The sequence below is a fragment of the Martes martes genome (genome assembly GCF_963455335.1).
Source record: "Martes martes genome assembly, chromosome: 4".
Lineage (NCBI taxonomy): Eukaryota > Metazoa > Chordata > Mammalia > Carnivora > Mustelidae > Martes > Martes martes.
Window position 1 is genome coordinate 41,185,925 of NC_137891.1, and position 22,874 is coordinate 41,208,798.

General features: G+C 42.4%; 1 protein-coding gene across 1 annotated transcript; it reads left to right on the forward strand.

The window, feature by feature from the left end:
- The first annotated feature begins 306 nt into the window (after positions 1-306).
- On the forward strand, positions 307-18,643 carry TP53INP1 (tumor protein p53 inducible nuclear protein 1). Its single transcript, XM_080800699.1, has 4 exons — positions 307-521; positions 8,074-8,332; positions 8,903-9,260; positions 13,751-18,643. The coding sequence occupies exons 2-4, from the start codon at positions 8,221-8,223 to the stop codon at positions 13,998-14,000; spliced, it is 720 nt and encodes a 239-aa protein (XP_080656825.1). The 5' UTR covers positions 307-521; positions 8,074-8,220; the 3' UTR covers positions 14,001-18,643.
- The last annotated feature ends 4,231 nt before the right edge of the window (positions 18,644-22,874 follow it).

Below are 22,874 nucleotides of genomic sequence, written 5' to 3' on the forward strand. Positions count from 1 at the left end.
GCCCCGGCTCTCCCCTGCTCCCCTCCCCGGTCGCCCCAGCGCCGGCGCCCCCCACACACCCTTCTCGCCCCCCTTCCACTCGCCCCTCTTCTCGTCCCTCGGCGCCCCGGCTTTTGTTGCCCGGGCTTGTTTCTAACTTGAGAGCGTCGCCCGGCTCGCCGCCAGGTCACGTGCGTTAGTGACAACCTCTCGCAGGGCGGCCCCGGCGCCCTCGCGCCGCCGATTGGTGGGGTCGGGCCTGGCGCGGCCCCGGGGCGGGGCGGCCCGACGGGCGGGCTCGGCGGCCGATCAGCTGTTCCGAGCGCAGCACAACAACAAAAGGAGCGAGACGGGCCGCCGGCGGCCAGTGGTTCCGCAACGCGACAGGCGGTCCGGCCCCGCGCCCCGCGCCCCGCGCCCGCCGTCCGGGGAGCCGCAGCTACCTCAGCAGCCCCGCGCCCGTGCGCGCCGCTCCCCGCCGACCCCGCCGAGCGACGCGCCCGCTGCCTTCGCCGCCCGTCTCCGCTGCCGCTCGGGCCCACGTAAGTGCGGGCGGGGCCGGCCCGCGGGCCTCCCGCCGGCCGCCTTCTTGCCTCCCGCGTCCTGGCCCCGGCGGCGGCCGGCCCGAGGCCCCGGGGTGCGGGCGGAGGCGGACGAGCCCGGCGCCGGGCGGCGGGTGGGTGTTCGGTTTCTGCCTCCTCCCGCGAGCGTGGCCTGTTTTCTTGGCCGCGGCAGGACCTCCTCCTCTTTCCCCTCCTCACTCCCCTCCACTCCCCCTCCTGCCCTCGGCCGTTGGACTGGCGTCGGGGACTCCGGGAGGACCGCCCGCGGCGCCCCTCTCGCTCCTCGCCTCCCGCGCCAGCCCTCGCAGCCCCGGGTCGCGCCCCTAGCACCGAGGGTCCTGCGGCGCCGGGGACTCTCCTCTCTTCTGCGGCCGCCAGCGCCTAAGTGCCCTGGGTGTCCGCGGGTCCGCTGCATGTCCCCGACCCTCCTCGATCTTACACCTGATCTTTGGCGCTGCACCTGCGGAAGGGGCCCTGTACTTGGCCGTCACGGGTAAAATTCCTCCTCGTTTTGCTCCCGGACGCCGATTGAGCGCTTCCCTTGTGTCTAGACTACGCGGAGGGCTTAGCGTGCATCAGTTGTCTCCGTTGCTCCTCACGGAGACCCTCTGATGTCGGCTTTATTATCTTGTGGATAGGAAACCGGAGACCCAGAGAGATGAAGTTATTTTACTCGAGGCCACCCAGCCAATTAAAAGGAAATGGTGTTTTCCCTTTCAAAGTTGCAGGTGCATTTTATGTGGGCATTCCTCGTTTTGTGTTACATTTCCTAACTGCCTCTTTTCATCATCTTCTATGTTGACTCCAGTTTAGGAGAGGTTAAGGTTAAGGAAGAGCCTCTTTTCATCTGGAACGTCCAAGTATTTGGGCATTTGTTGCTAAAAGAGCCTTTTCTAAATGCAGAGTAGTTTTGGAAAAGGGGAGGACGAGAGTCACCCATGAGGTCATTGAACAGAGGTAATAAAAAGGTACCCCCAAGATCCTGAAATCATTTGCTTGGTAATTGAGACGCACTGTTCATTGCAGATGTGAAAATCCCTGGGAAGCATTTGATTTTAAGTCACAGACTTAATTCTGAACTGGGAGCATAATTTTTAAAGGCCGCTACCTGTTTCCAGGGCCTCATTAACTTATATGAGCCAGGGCTGTTTTGTTTTTTTCTTCCTGTCTTTTGTTCTTTTCTGTGACTGTTTGCTCACTCAGTTGTTCCTCCTATTTCTCTTGGGAAGGGCCCTACCTTAAAAATTGAAGGTTAACAGGCTGGGAATAACCACTCACTGCTGTCTTTGTCCGCTGTCATTCACGCTTCAGGGCAGACAGTGGTGGGTCTCTGGGAGAGTAACCCACTATGACCAGTTGAATAGGCTGATTAGAAGCGGAACAAGCAAAGACAGCTTTTTTGGCTTGGTTTTTCTGCAGTTTAAAATCAATTCTAAATTACTTGAACCGGCATGTTTATTTTTCTAAAATAGGGTGGGATATAAAGAGAAAAATCATTTTGAGGCTGCTTTTCAGTGAAGATGTGTTAGGTTAGCCACCTGATATTTCGAAACTGTCAAGAAGCCACAACTGTACACATAGTTCGCAAAGTTAGATCATCAAAGTTGTGGTTTTGTTTTTGTTGGTTTTCTTTTTTTTTTTTTAATTTAAAAATGTTGTTTTTGGAGCCGCCTACTGGCAGCCAAAACCAGCTGAAAAGTACTGTTCTCTGAAGTTCATAGAACCAGAGTTGAGGCCGAAAGGAGCCTGAGCAATCATGTGCAGGGAAAAGCAAGACACTTGGAACTGCACAGATTTATGTTCTAATGCCGGCTCCACACCTGACCAGCTCTATCACTTTTGAGCAAGTTACTTAATTTCTGAGCCTCAGTTTCCTGTTAGTAACACGTGACAAGTACCTCAACTCACTGTCACATACAATAAGTATTTAGTAGATTGTAGTTCTGATTATTATAGAAACATTTTGCAGAGGAAGACATTCAGACCCAAAGATGCTAAATGGCGTACATTCATGCTGCTGGCTTGGAATGGACTTAAGTTTTCCAAGTTATATTTAATATTCTGAGTTAATATTTACTGGCTGCCTGCTCTGTTGTCAGGCACTAGTCTGAGGGATATGCACTTAATCCTCACATCCATGCATAATCCACGCACTATCCTCCCCTTTTAGGGATGAAAAAACTGAGGCACCAAAAGGTTACTAAACAGCTTAAGTTCACACAAGTTGCAGGTATCAAAGCCAAGATTTCAAACACAGCAGGGTAACTCCAGAGCCACAGTACCTGTTGGTTGTTTGCCTGTCTCAAAAATAAGAAAATAAATCATTCTAACAAGCTCTTCCAGACTAGCAACACCTTTTCTAAGTTCACGAACTAGAATGCTCTTCCCCATAAGTATTAAACTTAGCCACCTTTCTCTGACCACAGAGCATTTCTAACTCCTGTAATAATAGGAAAAACATTAATGATGAAATGTTAAGTAACAAAGCAGGATACAGTATTGTGCATTCACTAGACTTCCTGATAAAAAGAAACCTTATGTGGAGAAGAAAATGCATAAAATGCTAACAGTGATTGCAGCAAGGCTGTGAAATAATTATTCTCCCTATCTTCTAAACTGTTCATAATGTAGTTTTGTTTAATTTTATAATGAAAAAGTTTGGAGTTTGTTTTTGTTTTTTGTTTTTTTGTTTGTTTTTTGTGAAGGAGGGAGGTATTTTGAGCCAGAAAAACAGGGACAAAGCTGCCTTCTTGAAATGCTGGGGCCCAGATACTTTGTTTCTTTTCTCCACTGGGGTGAGACTTCCCTGGTAGATTGGCTAAGGTTGGTTAGTTACTGTGGAAAGTTTGCAGATGCCCCCAAAAATAGCAGTGCTACCTTAGTTAGCCTTCTTTGACCCTACCTCTTTGCTAAATTGCAGATTTGTATTTGTAAATTTGTCCTCTTAGGACACACGCTTTCTCTGGAATTTTCACTTTAGTTTTATCATTGCCCTAGAGTTGTAAATATCAAAAAGTCCATGACCGGGGCACCTGGCTGGCTCAGTCAATAGAGCAAGAGACTCTTGATCTCAGGGTGATGAGTTCGGGCCCCACATTGGGGGTAGAGTTTACTTCAAAAAAAATTAAATTAAAAAAAAGTGTCTGTGACATGTAGTGAAAAGTGAAGTCTGAGTCTATGCTTTGACTTACAGCTCCACATAGAAGCAGCCCCATTAGGAGCCTCCATTCCTGGGCAGGAACGAAGGTGAAGGATGGCAGTGACCAGGTAGAGGCAGTTCCTGGGCAATTAGGAGGTTAGGCTCTCAATATTTTAGAAAGATTTTTCTAGAACTACATTGTCCAATAGAGATATGTAATGTGAGTTATATGTATGTTTAAATTTCTGGTAGCCACGTTAAAAAAGAAAAATGGGTAAAATTAATTTTATTAACATATTTTACTTATCCTAACATATTCCAAAATTACTTCTTAGTTCAACATACAATTAATACAAAAATTTTTGAGATATTTTACATTATCTTCAAGGGGGCACTAAGTCTTACTTGGACATACACTCTGGTGTATATTTTTAAACATATCACGTCTTAATTCAGATGTAAAATTTTCATAGTTAATCGGTTGTTCAGAACATACTTGGAAGTTTCCAAAAATTGGCTCAATTATCAGCTTTCAGATTTGAGTTTGAAATGGATTGAAAGTAAATAAAATTTAAAATTCAGATTTTTGGTCATACAAGTCATTTCAAGTGGTCATTCACCTGATGTGCCTTGTGGCCACCCACTGAACAGCTTTAGCATATTGGGGCTCTCCAGCAACTCCTTGTTCTTTCTGACTCCTACAGAAAGCAAGGCCAAAGGAACTTTGCATAGTTAGTCCAACCCTACTTCTTCATGGTGCTAGAGGTCTATCGGGAGAGTGAAGAGGTGATCCAACACAGTCTCCCCATTTTTCCAGTGGTGAGACTGAGGCTCAGAAGGGTTAGATCGTTTAGCTCCAACCACTTACAGTAGGGAGAGCACCAGAACCCTCTCCTGCTGGGGCCCAGGCCAGCCCTCCTTCCACCTGTCCCCAAACTGGTCTTTTTCCTTCCCAGAGACCTCCACAGGTGTGTCATGTAAATCTGAGCCATGACTCAGGACAGATGAAAATGAGCTCTTCCTTGCCTGGTTGGGCTCCTGAATACTCTGGCCACCCAAGGTTGGTTGCCCTTGCAGGACATCTGGGATATCTCAAGGTAGCCTCGGACTTCAGGAGACCAAAAGAAGATTGACTTGTGCTGTACCGTGGAAAATTCCTCCAAAGGCACCTTTCCTGTGGCAGAGTTGTATATGTTCTGGGCATTTGCTGGCTTCTGTCTCATGGATTTGGAGCTGTAGCTGGGGCAGGGATGGGGGGAGGCATTTGGCAGCTGGGAACCGCAGCTGCCCAACCACAATGGCACCAGCATTGTTTTCTGCCTTGTAGCTGCCACTTTACAGGCCTGGGCCCCAGTAAGTTACCCTCATGTGGCATCGCAGTTGGGGGACAAGGTGCTCATTCAAGATGAGCAGGGGTTCCCTTCTGGGGTGCTCTGCTTTACACCCAGCAACTCCAGCTTCCTAGCTGATGTAGTACCTGAGGCCAGCCCTGTACTCTGGAGAATTAAGATTATTCTCTCAACTAGTTCAGCAGACACAGGATTGTACTTGGGGCCAATATATGCCTTCATAATTTAAGAGAAATTGGGGGAAGATTTTTTAAGTGTCTTTTTTTCCTCCTAGCTTATATGCGGAAAACTTTTATTTACATCAGACCTTGTCATAGCTCATCTTTTAGGATATAGCTATGACACTACACAAGCAAACTACGCAAGCTCACTTTTCATCTAACATCTCTGACATGGAACATAAAGCTGAATTTGAATTCTATGCTAGAGCTCCAGCCTTCATGATTTGGCCCCACTGCTTTCCAGAAGGGTTTCTGGCAGACTGGTTATGCAAGTAACATTTCCTGTTTACTCTCTTTTAATAATTAATGGATGATGATGACAGATTGTGACCACAAAAGTGTTCAAATGTCATTTATTTGAACACACATTTGTAGTACTACACATTCGTAGTAGCATGCCAAACAGTTGTAGCAATCCCGTTTGCACATAAAGAAGTCAACCAAGAGTCTCCTTCACTACAGACTGTAACTACATTTCCAGCTAAAAATGATGACTGTTTTGAAAGCAAAGGGTCAAGAGCCTGAAGTTATGGATTCAAGGCTGATGCTCATGAGAAAGAGTGTCAGATGCTTTTCACCATCCCTGGATGGTCTCATCTACTCATGGTTTCTGTTACCCCCATTGTGTTGACAACTTCCCAAATCTGTGCCCCCAGCTGAGACTGTGCCCTTGCGCTCCAAAGCCCTGGATATGTTCCGCTGCCCACTAGACAACACCAGGCACGTGACTTGCAGAGTCCCAAATTCAGCATGTCCAAAATGCCCAACCAGCACCTTCTGCAGTATACCTTTTCCGCTAAATGGTCCCACCATCCCCCCCATTGGCTTCTGGTAGAGGGTCATCCTTGGCTTTTCCCTTTCTGTAACTTCTGGCTTAGAAGGTCCTAAAAGATCTGGTTCTTGTTTAGCACCCCCAGCCTGCGCTCATGACCATCCGTCTGGATCTTGAGTCCCATAGAAGGTTGCCACATTCTCACTCATCTGTAGTCTTCCTCCATTCTTGATCTTCTCCACCTCTCAAGACCAAAGTCATTTACTACAGGAGTCCTTCCTGACCTCTGCCTGCCTAGATCAGAGGAACACCCCGTACTTTTTCCATGGCATTCATCACATTGGGTTGTTAATGGTTGCCACGGGAGGGCCGTATTCACCGCTGCCTCCCCCGTGCTTAGCACTCTGCCTGATGCATAATAGGTACTCAGTAAATATTTGTAGAATAATAGTTGATGTTGACTGAGAACTTTGTGCCAAGTGCCTTGCTAAGTAGGTTGCCTGCATTATGCCATTTCACAAGAGTAGGATCAGGGAGACCCATCAGGGAGGTAGTGATTGGCAGAGTCCAGAGGGACACCAGATTGGCTTCAACTAGGATGAAAGTGGTGGCAAGAAGTGGGCAGATTTAGGGCACATGTGCAGCTAGAGTCAACAGGACTTGGTGAAAGTTTGGTTGAGAGGTTGGGTGGGGAGCAGAAGGAGCAACTGCTAGGATTATGGCCTGAATAACTGCTGGATGCTGCTGCTTCTCGCTGGGAAAGGGAAGGAGGACAGTGCATGTAAGTTTGTGGGGGAGGGAAATTAAAAGTTCCCTTTGGTATGTATTAGGTTTGATATGGCCATCAGGTAAACAGGGAGAAATGGTTATATATATACACACACACACATATATATAATATACACATATATAATAAACATATAATTTATAATTATTATTTATAAATTATATATATTATATAAATATTATAATATTTATATTATTTATAAATTACATATATGTACACACACACACACACACACATATATATATATATATATATTTGGAATTCTGGAAGATCAGACAAGGCCGGAGTTCCTCACTTAGAACTCACCAAGGGGGCGCCTGGGGAACTCAGCTGGTTGACTGTTCTACTCTTGATTTCAGCTCAGGTTGTAATCTCAGGGTCGTGAGATCAAACCCCACACTGGGCTTACCATGGAACCTACCTAAAGATTCTCTCTCCTCCCTCTGCCCCTCGCTGCTCCCCTGTTCCCACGTGCTCACCCTTTAAAAACAAAACAAAACAAAAAAACTCACCAGAACTCCATGAAGTAGAACTATTGCCCACTGAAGTAGTATAACTTCCTAACTCCAAAAGCAGCAGAGCCAGCATTTGAACCCAGGTGTGCGGGCCACATTACCTTCCTGCTTGCCTGCACAGTCAATGGTTTCTGTGGCTCGCTGCTGTCCTCCTCAGTTTTCTGCAGTGTAAATTTCTCTGTGCCAGCTGTAGGAATTGTTTTGAAGGTCAAATTATGCTTACTGATTTTTAAATGGAAGTAGGCATGCTTACAGTCCTATAGAAGAACAGAACAGAAGAGAAGGTGAGCGGAGGAAAGCTGGTGGCCATCCAGTCCTGTTGCAGGCTTCCTTCGGCAGCTTCTGGGCAGCTGAATGTCATACAGCAAGACTTAGTATCTGGCGTTCGCTCTTCTTCTTACAGAAAAGCAGTATTTCAACTTGAACTACATGAGTCAGATTTATCCCTTAGGAAAGCACAGATGTGAAAAAGAACCAACTCCTTCCCTTTCATTTCACATTTATTTACAGGTTGCTTTTGAGTATTCAATTCATAATGGCTTATAAATAAGAGGTACTATATCTCTTGTGTTTGACATTTCTTGTGTTTGACCCTGTAGGAAGAGAATGGCTGTAGCTACAGGCTAAGGCATGAGCTTTCTTCTAAAGGGGTGTGTGTGTGTGTGTGGGCACATGCTTTCAAAACCACACACATATTGTATAAATATGTGCTGATTTGAAATAACCTTCTTTTCCTCTTTTATTTTAGGGATAACGACTCTCCTTGTTCTCGCCTAAGTTGAATAAGCACCCCGTGCACTTTAATCTCCTGTCGTGCCATCGGGCAGACTGAAGACAGTGTTTTGAGATCTCAGCTGTAAAGACATCCCGCCAAAGTCTCAATCTTGCCTTAACCATGTTCCGGAGACTGAATAAAATGTTTGTGGGTGAAGTCAATACTTCTTCCAACCAAGAACCGGAATTTAGTGAGAAAGAAGATGAAGAATGGATTCTCGTTGACTTCATAGGTAAGGTATTCTTAGCTGTTCATCATCCCAGCAAAAGTGGAAACTCTTACTTCTCAGTTTTTGCATAAGTAAACCAGTAACTCTGAAGGTTTGGAAGCCTTAAAAGTAAATAAGCAAGAATTGTCTAAAAAAAATTGCATGAAACATCCTGTGCCAAATGATCAGTCAGTGAAACTGACTGACGTCAGATCTTCCAGTTTTGCAACTCTCATAGTCTGTTCAGATCAGATGCACTTGAATAGGAAATCCTGTGCTAGACGAACAGTGACCCACACTGCTCATCACGTTTATTCAGCAGGATAGACGCAGTCTTCAAACCCATTCCCACGAAACCACCATGACCCATCCTATGCAGTGTTACACCACACTACACACACACACTGGTGCTCAGAAATCATTTCCTATCATTACGAATGAATATAAATGGTTTTGTGTCTCACCTAAATGAAGAGAGGAATGTGAACATCGGCTTATAGTATCCTCTCTTCTTTTTCTGTGCCCTGACTGTGATACCATCGGGATGCTCACGTTCCCGTGGGACTTCACCAATGAATGTGGACCATGATGTAGACGCCTGCCCTGGTTTCTCAGCAGCAGAAGCCAAAGCCGAAGCCATCAGTGAAGAGTCACGTACTGAGCACCCATCAGTCTTTTCCTGTTTACCTGCATCTCTTGAGTGCTTGGCTGATACCGGTGATTCCTGCTTGCTCCAGTTTGAGTCCTGTCCGATGGAGGAGAGCTGGTTTATCACCCCTCCCCCATGTTTTACTGCAGGTGGATTAACCACTCTCAAGGTGGAAACCAGTCCTTTGGAAAACCTTCTCATTGAACATCCCAGCATGTCTGTCTATGCTGTGCATAACTCCTGCCCTGGCGTTGGTGAAGCGAGCTGTGGGAACAATGAATGTCCTGACCCAAGTAGCCCCAGGTACGTTGTGAGTACAGTTGATCCTTGCGCATTTTGGGTTTGAACTGCGTGGGTCTGCTTGTATAGAGAATTTTTTTCGATAAGCAGAATACAGGACTATAAATGTATTTTGTGTTCCTTAGGATTTCCTTAATAACAGTTTCTTTTCTCTGGCTTATTTTATTGTGAGAATACAGTAGATAATACCTCTAACATGAAAAATATGTGTTCATTGATTGTTGATGTTATTGGTAAACTTCCCAGTCAGCTGTAGGCTATTAGCAGTTACGCTTTGGGCGAGTCATAACTTACACGTGGATTTTCCACTGCACACGGGTTGGCGCCCCTAACCCCTGAGCTGTTGAGGGGTTGACTGTATTTTACTCTGTCCACAAGCAGTCTGTTTGACATGCAGTTTATTTATTTCTACTATAATTCAAAGCTGATTTTTTAGAAGATGCAAAGTAATCTCGTTAGAGATTTGTGAAAGCATGTGTGTAGGGCACAAGGTGTAATGGATGGTATGAAAAACATGTTCATTTTAGATTTTCAAAAAAAATCCGTTAGAACATGGCTCTGATTATATAAGGAAGAGCTGTTGGATTTATAGTACTCTGATGGTGACAGAGAAGAAAAGACTGGCATTTCTGCTACGTGTCTCAATGTAACTGGCACTTTATACACTGAATTATTTGGGCTATCAAATTCAACAAGAATCGTATATCTTTCTTTTCTTTTTTTTTTTTTTTTTTTTTTTTTTTAGAGAGAGCGCGCGAGCAGGGAGGGGCAAAGGGAGAAGGAGAGAGACTCTTAAGCAGGCTCCCTGCTCAGCACAGAGCCCGACGTGGGGCTTGATCTCACAACCCCGAGATCATGACCTGAGCCGAAATCAGGAGTCAGACACTCAACCGACTGAGCCACCCAGGCACCCCAAGAGTAGTATATCTTAAAACTCTTATTTTCTTCCAGGTAGTCTTAGCTGGGTCACATCAAATGGCACTTAACCTAAAAACTTGACAAATCGTAAACATGAAGTAGAATGGCAATTTTACCAAAACGTATTGCCCAGAGAGTTATTTTCTGCCTTACAGAGGAAGGATTTCATACCCAAACGATATTTTCTTGTTATATGGAAGTCCTAATTGGTCTGAAAGGCTCTGTTTGAGTGACAGATAGGCTGAGGGCCTGGCCAGTAAAGACTGATATGTTTCAAAGCAAACTTATAGGTGTCCTATGGCCTTTATCCAGTGAGTATATTCAAGATTGCTTGCACCTGCTGAAAGAAAGCCCATGGTCATGTTCATCACCCCAAAGTCTGGCTCTTCACAGTGCATGGTAGTGGAATGTGCTGTGGTGTTAAACAATATTTGGGGGATGCTGACCCTAATTTCCTACATACCTACACTACATACCATACACTTCAGGTGATGTGGAATGTTTGGAGCAGTTCAGAATGTTCCCATAGTTGGTCCTATAACCCAAAGGGTCTCTTTTAGATTATTGGGGCTCTAACTCCACTAACTGGATCATTGTATATATCTTCTACCGTTTCCTGTTTGCCAAATACAAACAAAACCCAGGCAGCTCATTAATTTAACTTTACCAGAGTTTGCTGCACTCGCAAGTCTGAATACTCTAAATAATCTTGTGATCTTCTATGAGGATAAACATATCCTTTACCCAACTGAGAAACAATTTGCTTATACAGTTACCCGGCTTTATACTGGGTAAGATCTTTGGTGGGAAATGTTACTTTAACTGGCACTTGATTCAGCGCTTTAAGTTTATCGAGAGATCAGTGTTTCAGGCATTCCAACAAAAATTCAAAATTTCTAGGACATGGTATTGATTAAATTGCCTTATGGTTGATTCAAATTAATTTCTTCAGTTCTCAGAAATGCTTCCCACCTGATTATGATCTCATCTCTGTGGAATTCCACTCAAGAGTTTAGCATGATTAATAGTCACTTTAAATGTACTGATGTTTGTATATTTACTTCTCAGTGTTTAAAGTGTGTGTGTATATTTACAGCAGCGTAAATAATATTATTATTCCAGAAACAGCACATATGCATTTGCAGAAAATTAGAAAATGCAAATATGTAAAAATTAAAAAGTTTAAAAAGACATTTGCACGCCCCGGAGATGCACACTGTTAACACCCCAGGGCACATCCTTCCAGCTTGTTTTTCACACACACACGCACACACACACACACGCACACACATTTGTAACCTAAATGGGATCAAGCTGTATACACTGTTTTATAACCTCCTTCTTTAGGCAATGATCTGAACCTTTTTCTTTTCAGTAAAATTTCACTTCATCTACTACCCACATCATACTCCGCTTTCTGCATTGGAGCCCAGAATAGTTCACCTCATTTGTCCAGACCAGCATCCCATCCAGGACCATACTCTGCATCTGTTTTGATGCAGTCAGAATGATCATTTTTTTTTGTATCTTGTTTGTTTTTTTATCTTGTTTTGATGCAGTCAGAAGGATCATTTTTTTTTGTATCTTGTTTGTTTTTTTATCTTGTTATATATTTTTTTAAGATTTTATTTATTTATTTGACTCACAGAGAAAGATCACAAGTAGGCAGAGAGGCAGGCAGAGAGAGAGAGGGAAGCAGGCTCCCCGCCGAGCAGAGAGCCCGACGAGCAGAGAGCCCGACGAGGGACTCGATCCCAGGACCCTGAGATCATGACCTGAGCTGAAGGCAGAGGCTTTAACTCACTGAGCCACCCAGGCGCCCCAATCCTATTATATGTTTTGATGTAACATACAGGAAAGTTAAACAAATAGGTACTTTTCCATATATATAGGATCAAAAGAACACACTTCACTTTCTATGAATTCCTTCAAAAGTACTACAAATTATCATAGTTTTATAATAACTAAAAATTTTTAATATCTTTATTTCTGGATTTCAAATCCTTATTTAAAAAAACCCACTAAACCAAGATAGATCAGGTGTTACCAAAATTAGGATGGCTATGTAGTAAATATCTATGTTTTCTGAACATGTTATCTTTAAAAATTAGATTGCCTCTATCCTTTCTATCCTTGGGGATATTATCGTAAAGCATGTAACAAGAAGGTGCTTCATAATTACAGATGGGCTTCAGAGTGTATGTTTTATTGTATTTTGGCCTTTTTAAGTATTGTTTATGAGGTCTATGTGCTATCATAATCTTAAATAATACATGAGCCTTTAATGACCCATAGTAAACCAATTTTAATTACAGAAAATGCACCATGTCCTAACAGTAAAATTAAATAGCATTTTAAATCTTACTAGTGATTTAATAGTTCACCATTTAACATTTGTAGGGCCAGGAAAAGCTGCTTATAAGACTCACTGGCACAGAGTAAGTACATTCCCTTTGAGACTGTGTTAGTATGTGTTAAAATCAGTCTGAGCAGAAAGCCTAAAGAATCAAAATGTGCCCACCTTTTACAAACTGCTGTCTTTATATTAACTTCTTCCTATTAGCTTCTTAATATGACCCCCTTTAATTCTTTTTTTTTAAATCTTTAAAAATTACAGTGTTTTCCTCTAGTGATTACAGATGCAATCTATAATTGCCCTTGTTGTGTAAAATAACCCTTACAGCTCTTAAAACTCTTCCTGTCATGTGTTGATATAACTTATATCTATCCTGTTAGATAGCTTTTAATGTAGAAAACATAGAATAATCATGTGGTTTGTAGCCATATTTCAAGATGTGTTCTCCACAGGTCTTTGTGACATTACTATGCAAAGGCCATTCCAAAATGTGCCCTGTTGCGATAGCAATGAAAAACTTTTATAATAGGCGGGTAGCTTTTTATCCAGGAAAGTGTTAAATGAGTAGAATTTTCTTATGCATATTTCTGTTAAATGTGGGTTTAAAGCTTGTTTCCTGGAACATTTACTTATAGACAGAAAACATGTATGAAGGTGCAGCCCGCCTAGGGCATCAGTACCAACCCCCTTCCTAACCACAGACTTTGGAGTAAAACCTGTATTAGAATCTTGGTTGCATGAGGTAATAATAGTGACCTTAACATCACTGAGCCTTAGCTTTCTGGTCAGTAAAATTTGGCAATTAAAATGTTTTCCTTTTAAGATTATGGTGAGAATTAAATACACTACATTTGCAAAACAGTTGGCCAATACAGATAATCAATAAATGTTAGTCCCCCTCACAGAAAATCTTATCTAAATGCATTTGCTGCCTGATTGAAATTCACTCAAAATGTAAAGCATTTTTTAGAAAAATACAGTATCTAATTAACCATCTGTGGATTAAATGACATATTTCTATGAAAAATTGTCCTCTCCTTGCTGTCATTGTCAGTCAGTGTGGTCACAAAATATAAACTTGTCTGTCAGCCATGAGACACTAAGCTCTCATTCAACCATAAACAGATTAGTGTGGCAAATTGAATCACTAAGTATCTTTTTCAAGTTCATTAATAACATACTCTGTTACTTAATACAGCCCCGTTTTCTTCTGTTTCAGAGTGGAAAGTCAAGATGAAATGGGGCAGCACATCCATTGCTACGTTGCAGCTCTTGCTGCTCATACAGCTTTTCTGGAACAACCCAAGAGCTTTCGCCCTTCCCAGTGGATAAAAGAACATAGTGAAAGACAGTCTTTGAACAGAAATAGCCTTCGTCGCCAAAATCTTACCAGGGATTGCCACTCTAGGCAAGTCAAGCACAGTGGCTGGGCTGTCCATCAGCCCTGCCCCCGTCAGTATAATTACTAAGAATTTCAAGATTGGTTGGATTCTCTTGGTTTGTGCATATGTGTGTGGACGTGTGTGGACAGACAATGAAGATGCTGTTTCTTTACAGCCAACTGATGACCAATCACATAGTTTTATCGATGTGTTTAGACACTATCTTGAAAACCAGATTTACATGCTGTATATCACATAATGCCTTGCTTTTAACACTTACTTTTTTGTAAATTTTTTCAGAATATTTTTGGAAACATATCAATACAGTTACAGTGTTTGGTGTTTGGGGATGTCTTGAAATCTATTAAGGTGTACATGAGTTAGCATTCTAAAGACATTTCTTCCCAAGTATGATAATAGGCATCTTTCAATTTCATTTTATTTTGTATTACTTAATCAATATTTTGAGTAAGCAAGAATTTATTCTCAGGGTCAGCCATACACTTTATTGACCAGTACTTGATAATCTTTTCTGTATATAACGAATACATTTTTACACACTAACATGAGCATTAACAGGTGATAGTTGCCATAGATATAATGGAATTATGGCTGAACTTTCTCTTGAAAGAAAACTTGATATATTTCTGTGTGTATAGGTTTGTTTGTTTTTGTTTGGTTGGTTGTTTTGTTTTGTTTTGTTTTCCGGATTAGCCATGCAGTTCATTTTGGAATTCAGGTACATTAAGTATTAGTGAACAGTGCATTCAGTAATTCCGACGTGACTGTGTGACGTGGTACAGAGATCGTGGGACCAAAGCACTTGTCTCCCACGCAGAGGGATTCAGTTAGACCTGTGAAATTGTTTTTGGAGAAATGTATGTCTACAACAAACCCGTTAGTCCACTATTTAACTTGCCTGGAGTCTTTCCTGTCAGCTCTGCCCACTTGCCACCTCCTGTCAGCTGTCGACTCAGAAGTACTCGTCCAGGCACTTTAGTGACTTCTTATTTATGACTGTCCAAGGGAAAAGAAGTAGATTTTGTATTTCTGATGCAGTGATCCACCCTCTGCCATGGACCTGTCCTGCCAAGTGGCAAGCAAGGCTGAGGAGGGATTCCTGGTGACATCCTTTCCTCGCATCTAAATGAAGAGTGACGGGTTAGAGCCCTTGAGTTTCCATTTTTTGTTTTTGTAACTGGGGCTGCAGGCAGAATCTTTAACCACTTTGGCCTCTGTTTCCTCCACCAGTGGGGGAGTAGTAGTATTTACCTTCCTCACCGTTGTCGTGCGGACTGTGTACTGATGGGAACTGGGCTGTCCAGAGCTGAACCTTGTGTGAAATTCCAAGGGCCTCTCTACTGAATCTAATGATGGGGATGGGGCCTGTGCTGGTTTTCTGCCGCAGCTGTTCTTCAGAGTGTTGGTGCTAACGAGGCCGGCGTTCAGGGCTCGATTCACACGGAGGCCAGTTAACACACAGAAACTCTGTTTTGTACCTCCAGCCAGTCACTTTATTTCTTAGCAGTTGTGATGGGTTTTGCTGAGCCATCCACATTCACCAGTTTCCTCTGTAACTAAATTAAACATACACAATCCAAAGCATATTCTACTGTCAGACCAGTAGTATCACCGTTGCAATCAAATAGCTTATTTTTCCATCTCCTCTGCAACCCTAATAAATACATGTCTTATAAGGTTTTCAAGGGAAAAAGCATATAGTTATGTGAAGTATTATATTTTTCAATAACCCTGTAACAGTTTGGTGCAGGGAACTATGGGAGACTTTTTTTTTCTTTTCTTCTTTTTTTTTTAACCTAAGTGAAGAGCTGTGCTCTTTTCTGCCTAGACTGGGATGTTTGGGGTCAGAAGAGGTTAAATAGCTTCATGAGATGGTGGTAGTAGCTGGTTCTTCCACTGGCCGTGATGAAGTGCCAGGAATGTCTTACATCCCCCTTCTCTCCTTACTCCCTTTCCATGTCGACTACCCCTTTATTTATTTGTTTTCTAATTAGGGGCCAAGTCTGTAAAGTTTTGTCAAACTGAGCTAGAAGTTATTTTGTTACTATTTGTGTTTACGAGAGTTGAGTGATTAAGATAAAGTTTTCATGAAGGTGTGTACGTTTTACACCGTATCTGTTATAGGGCCATACGTCGGTAACTTGAAAATAGACCAGCTAAATGTTATCTGGATGTAAGCCTCTGAATACATGGGGGTCTCTTTTTTCATATATTACATGCAGTTTGTTAGTACCTCACAAGCTACCGAAGTTCAGCCATGAGAATTTGTTTGGCAGTGTGAACAGATTTGTATATAAAATAGCAGTGGTCTTTTTTTTTTTTTTTACTATTATTTTTTCAAATTTCCTGATACCCGGAAATACATTTACGTCTCTATCTGTTACTGACTTTTTGTTTGCCTTATCTAGACCTAGTTTTTTATGGTTTATACCTGGGAAGCAAACACTTTCAGTCTTGGGGATGTTTTCTTAGGCTAACCACGCCATCTGTCCTATCAGACTGTGGTTTTTATATCAATATCTAAGGTTTCTGCCTGAAATTGGCACATGTTAGAACTGAAGAAAGTGGTTACACAATTCATTTGAAGTTCTTGATCATCAGATGTTTGTTAGGCATCTGCTCTGTGCGAGACACAAGACCAATAATAACAGAAGGATGTTGACCTGCTAAGTATTCTTTGAAACATGGCCAAAATGCAATTTATTATAAGTTAATTATTATTTCTGCTGTTGTAAATATTAGTGGTTTACAATGTGCTTTCGTGCATATTTCTTAAAACTTTAAGCAGTGAGAAATCAGACCCCCCTGAATTTAGTGCTCTGATGGTTTCTAGACTGATACTATGGAATGTTTCTTGGAAAAAGTCTGGACTATATGGTGCACACAAGCAGTGCTTCATGAATGAGCTTCTTAGTTTTTAAAAATGCACCATGTTCCTCAAAGTTTGTGTTTTTGTTAATAAAACATTTTATAATGTATTTTCTATGTTTTACTTTTTCTTTCTCAACTATGTATTGCACTGTAAGGTGAACATGAACCATCCATTATTTGTCTTCTGTGGCAATGCATTTATATGGTTGGGTGGTTGGGGAATTTTTTTGCAGAAGGGGCACAGTGATTGAACTTTTGACTTTCTACTCTGGCGAGCTTTTTCTACGTTAATTTCCTGGATATTTTCCCAGTTCCCAGGTAGTCTGTGTATCAGAACGTTGATTCTAGTGAGAAGACAGTTTCCTTAAAACTTGAGAGGGCCATTCAGCATCGCCTATTGATTTTACTTCTAAAATCTGTGCAGGACACTGGTTTGTCATCTTCACTGAATCTGAGTGTCTTTGCTATTTCTCTTCCTCCTCAAGGAAAGATTCTTTCTATACTCTTTGTTAAAAAGAGCAGAAGAGAGTATCTTTCTTATCCTCATTTTCTTTGAATTGGAAACAAAAGAAAGCAAAAATTAAAAAATGAAGGATTCCAACTGGAAGATAGACATTTAAGTTTAAATGGATTAGTGGAGAATGTTTAAGAGTTTCCAGGTATTTTTATTTTTAGAATCAGTAAAAAGACTGCTCCTTATCCTGGAGATACTAGCATATGTTTGTAATGTTACCTTGGAGTTATCTTTTATTTTATAAGGCCCATTCATACTGGTTAAATTCCTTTAGAAGTCCGGCTACTCTCTTGGATGGCTTCACTGCCATCAGCCATGTTGATGCATTATAAATGGCATCCTTATCTACTCATTGTAATGCTTAAAATTTTATATGAAATGCTTTATTTAGAAAACCTACCTAATCCAGTGGTGTCAGCCTTGCCATATACCACTTTCACTTGAAATATGACACCAGTTATAGTGGTTTGGGGTGGAGAAAGAGGTACTAGAAAGCATACAGATAAAGACATCTTTTTCTGTTTGCAACAGTATCCTTTCTGTGGGAAGAGATGTTACTATTCAAAGGAAGGCAGCTTAAGTGGATGTTTTGTATATCATTTAGAATTTTCCTTACAACATATTTTTTTAATTGTGTGATTACTAAATGCCCCATTTAGCTCTGTATTTGCCTGAAGTTTTAATATTTGTTTTCTAGGTGGACTTCTTAAAAACCAAATCAGGACTTAGGGAGTTCAATGTGTGTGCATCCAGGCTTGATGTGTATGAGTGGTTTTGCTTGCTCTTTGGTTGTTTTCCTCCAGAGGTTTGGAACTTTAATCAATAATTTGTGTGTGTGTGTGTGTGTGTGTGTGTGTGTGTGTGTGTGTGTGTGTTTAAGTGGCTTGGGGTTTCTTCTCAAGTATAATTGTGAACACATTTGCTTTTCAAGGGCAGGGCATCAGTTATAGAGACTGAAGAGTATTGTAGATTGTACTATGTGCCTTCTCGATGTGTTTCTGGACATAAATTTTTTTCAACTTGAAAACTCAAAAGGGACATTTGGTTGGATTATATACTGTACATTATCTATGCATAAATGGCAGCTTGTTTTCTTGAGCCACTGTCTAAATTTTTTTCTGTTTTTATAGAATTTTTTATACTGATTGGTTTATAGATGGTCATTTTTTTACACAGACTAAACAATACAGCACTTTGCCAAAAATAAGTGTAGCATGGCTTAAACGTTGTGTATTAACACCAGTTCTTTGTATTTGGGTTCAGTGGTGCATTTTGCACTACTTGAGTTGTGGTTTTTAATCTGTCAATAAATAAAATGTTCTTTAACTTAACACTCGTCAGATTCTCTTATTTTATCTTTATGGTCACAGTCTTAGAACTAGATACAACTTGGGGCGCCTGGGTGGCTCAGTGGGTTAAAACCTCTGCCTTCAGCTCAGGTCATGATCCCAGAGTCCTGGGATCGAGCCCCGCATCGGGCTCTCTGCTCAGCAGGGAGCCTGCTTCCCTCTCCCTCTCTGCCTGCTTGTAATCTCTGCCTGTCAAATAAATAAATAAAATCTTTAAAAAAAAAAACAAAACTAGATACAACTTAATTAAATTACTTGCTGTTTAGTTTTACTTACCCAAAATATTTAATATGTACTTTAAATATTGTTTTTAAAGTTTATATAAAATTAGTATGTTAAAATTTTTCACCTGAAATGAATAATCATTTAAGTGAACATGAATTTGAGGATGACTCCTAGCCAGTACCTTTCCCCTGCAACCTATAAGTGTTAAACAAATACGGAATTTTTTTTTTTTAATTCATTTGAGAGAGATCCAGAGACAGGGCACAAGCAGAGGGCATGGCAGAAGGAGAAGCAGACTCCCTGCTGAGCTCGGAGCCTGACATCGGCTCCATCCCAGGACCTGGAGATTATGACCTGAGCATAAGGCAGATGCTTAATCATCTGAGCAACCCAGGCACCCCACAAATACAGAATTTAATACACTAGGTCTTAGCCTTTTTTTTTTTTTTTTTTAAGATTTTATTAGAGCATGAGCAGGGGGGAGGGGCAGAGGGAGAGGGAGAAGCAGACTCCCCATTGAACAGGGAGCCTGATGTGGGGCTCAATCCCAGGACTCCCAAGATCACGACCTGAGCGGAAGTCAGACACTTAACCAACTGAGCCACCAAGGTGCCCCTGGTTCTTAGCTTTTTTAAAACTAGGTTGCTGAATTCCCAATGGCTCTTTCCCAGATGAGGGCAGACACAATCTTATTTAAACATTTTAGGGCAATATGGACATTTCTGGGTTTTTTTTTAAAGATTTTTAAAGATTTTATTTATTTAAATAAATAAATTGATTTTATTTATTTATTTATTAGAGAGAGAGAGATCACAAGTAGGCAGAGCAGCACACGGTGGGGGGGGGGGAGCAGAGAGCCGAATGTGGGGCTCGATCCCAGGACCCTGAGATCATGACCTGAGCCGAAGGCAGAGGCTTAATCCACTGAGCCACCCAGGGGCCCCAATATGGACATTTCTGATGTCCATTATTGCCCTTTTTGTGGAGCTCTAGTTTAATTAAGCCAGTAAACATTCAGAGAGCCCAAAGAATATCTCCCATGTTAATGAGTCCTCGAGGAAGGTCTGCATTCTAGAACTAGACTATTTCAAGACAGATTTTTATCCTGAGATTCCATGTTGAGATGTAAAGACTGAGGATAGGCATGAGGAGATGGTCACCCCAAAGATGAGAAGAACATCGTGAAATGAAAGCACCTACTCAAAATAGCAGGTGAATGGTCACTGTTGAGAAGTGTTTACCAGGCCTACTACAAGGTAAAGGGGTTGCTGAGGGAATCTAGCAGCTGCTTCATATGTCGAGGGCAGTGACTCGAGGGAGTCTAAAAGTAGGTAAGTCAGGGGGCACCTGGGTGGCTCAGTTGGGCGTCTGCTTTTGGCTCAAATCAAGGGGATTGAGCCCCATGTTGGGCCCCCTGCTCAGACGGGGAATGTGCTTCTCCCTTTGCCCCTACACCCTGCTACCCATGCTCACTCGCTCTCTCAAATAAAACTATGGAAAACTATGGAAAGAGCCTTGGTGTCCATTGACAGGTGAATGGATAAAGAATATGTGGTATATATGTAATGAAATATTAGTCATCAAAAAAAAAGAAATCTTACCATTTGCAATGACATGGATGGAACTAAAGGGTATAATGCTAAGCAAAATAAGTCAATCAGAAAATTATGATTTCACTCATGCCGAATTTAAGAAACAATATAGTAGATCATAGGGGAAGGGAGGGAAAAATAAAATTAGATGAAGTCAAAGAGACAAAACATGAGAGACTCTTAACTCTAGGGAACAAACTGAGGGTTGCTAGAGGGGCAGTGGGTGGGAGGATGGGGTAAGTGGGTGATGGACATTAGGAGGGCACGTGATGTAATGAGCACTGGGTGTTATATGCAACTGATAAATCACTGAACACTTCCCCTGGAACTAATACTACACTGTATGTTAATTAACTGGATTTAAATTTAAAAAATTTAAAAATCTTAAAAAATAAAACAAATTCGTGCAAAATACTTGAATAACCCTGAAAGCAGAGGCCAATCACCTACAGAAGACGGGTAAAAAAAAGAGTTGGACCGAAGGGAGAAAATGGAGCAGATTCGGGAGTATCAGCGTGTGCCTCATTTCTCCGGGCATCCCTGTCCGCACATCTCTGACTCTTAGAACCATAGAAATCCTCCCAGCACCTCAAACAAAAAATGAAAATCAACCAGGGTGTTGGGGGGACGGGGAGGGACCCCAAATAGGAAGCAAGAGCAACCGAACCTATTAGAGATGAGTACATAACCACAGTGAAAGGGAAGGGGAAGGAAAGAACCAAGTCAACTAGGAATCGATATTTCCACTGCATTGGAAATACTGAGGACACAACCTCACAAACACACTGCTCCAATTGGTGAATCTGTTTGGCACAGATGTAGCGGTTAGCAATTCTGTCATTATTTTATGTGTCTACCAGGACTGAAGAGTGAAGGTATGACAGAAACCGAGAGCCAGCTTTCTCACAGTACGTGGTGAACAACCACCCCTCCCCAGGTGACCCCTGTAATCACAGCTTCCACAACCAACCCCTGCTCCTTCAGGGAGAGCTGAACCTGTTACTTCCTCTCACCGAAAGAAAAGGACAAAGGTGATGGGATGTTGCTCCCAGATTAGGTTACATTCTATGGCAAAGGTAGGGGTTTTGTAAATGTAATCACAGTCTTACTCAGTTGCTTTTAAGATCAAAAAACAGACATTCTCCTGGATGGGACTGACCAGTCAGGCAAATCCTTTGAAAGAGTCTGGAGGTCTCGGACTTGATGCAACAGAGACTTTCTTTCCATTGCTGGATTTGGAAAAGCCAGCTGCTGTGAATTCTACAGTTACCAAAAAATCCATCTGCTAGGGACCCAGGGAGCATGGGGGAAGATCCTTCCTCTGTCAAGCCTGTACCACTACTTTGCCACATAGCTCTTTCTCCCACTTTACCTGCTTCGAGTTACTGGAAACATTTGGGCTGCCACCTCTTTCTTCTCAGCCACCCTCCCCCCATTCAGCCTAGACCCCCTTCTGCAATTTGGCCATCTTGATGATGGCATGTTCAACTGAATCTCTTATCTTTCCAACATGCCTCCTCTGCTAATCTCCAACGTCACGTCAACCTCAGTCCAGGACTTTATTTCCATGCTTGAGCTCCCAAGAGCCACACAGTTGTGGATATCACACAGTTGTGGGGATCAGCGCCATGAGACACTTTGGGTACACAAGCTCAAGTGCCGTTCTTCAGCCATCCTCCTGTGTGCCCCTGGTCAACTCTATGCACTTCCCCTTCTCTACTCTCTTTAAGCCTCCAAGTCCAGTGTTCTCAAACTTTAAAGTGCAAATGAATCATGTGGGAAACCTTGGTAAGGATGCAGATTCTGTGGGGCACCTGGGTGGCTCAGTCAGTGGGGAGTCTGACTCCTGATCTTGGCTTGGGTCATGATCTCAGGGTCGTGAGATCGAGCCCCACCTCAGGCTCATCCATGCCCAGTATGGAGCCTGCTTGAGATTCTCTCTCCCTCACCCTCTGTCCCCGCCCTCCACCCCCACCTCCACTCCTGCACACACATGGGCATGTGCGTGCCCACTCGTTCCACTCGTTCTGTCTCTCAAAAAAAAAAAAAAATGCAGACACTGGTCCAGTAGGTCTAGGGTAGGGCCAGAGATTCTGCATTTCCAATAAGCTCCCAAGTGGTATCCATGCGCTGAGCTCATGGGCCACATTTTGAGTAGAAAGCTCTAGCCCAATGGTTCTCAAACTTGAGTGAGCATCAGAATCACCTGGAGAGCTCTGCAGCCACTGTGGAAAACAATATGGAGCTTCCTCAAAAAGTTAGAAATAAAACTACCCTCCAGTCCTTGGAATTGTACTACTTGGTATTTACCCAAAGGATGCAAAAATACTAATTTGAAGGGACACATGCACCCCAAAGTTGATTGCAGCATTATCAACAATAGCCAAAT

Coding starts and splice junctions, on each gene's coding strand:
- TP53INP1 (XM_080800699.1), top strand. CDS start 8,221: ATGTTCCGGAGACTGAATAAAATGTTTGTGGGTGAAGTCAATACTTCT. Junction 8,333..8,902: donor GATTCTCGTTGACTTCATAG/GTAAGGTATTCT, acceptor ACCATGATGTAG/ACGCCTGCCCTGGTTTCTCA. Junction 9,261..13,750: donor CCTGACCCAAGTAGCCCCAG/GTACGTTGTGAG, acceptor CTTCTGTTTCAG/AGTGGAAAGTCAAGATGAAA.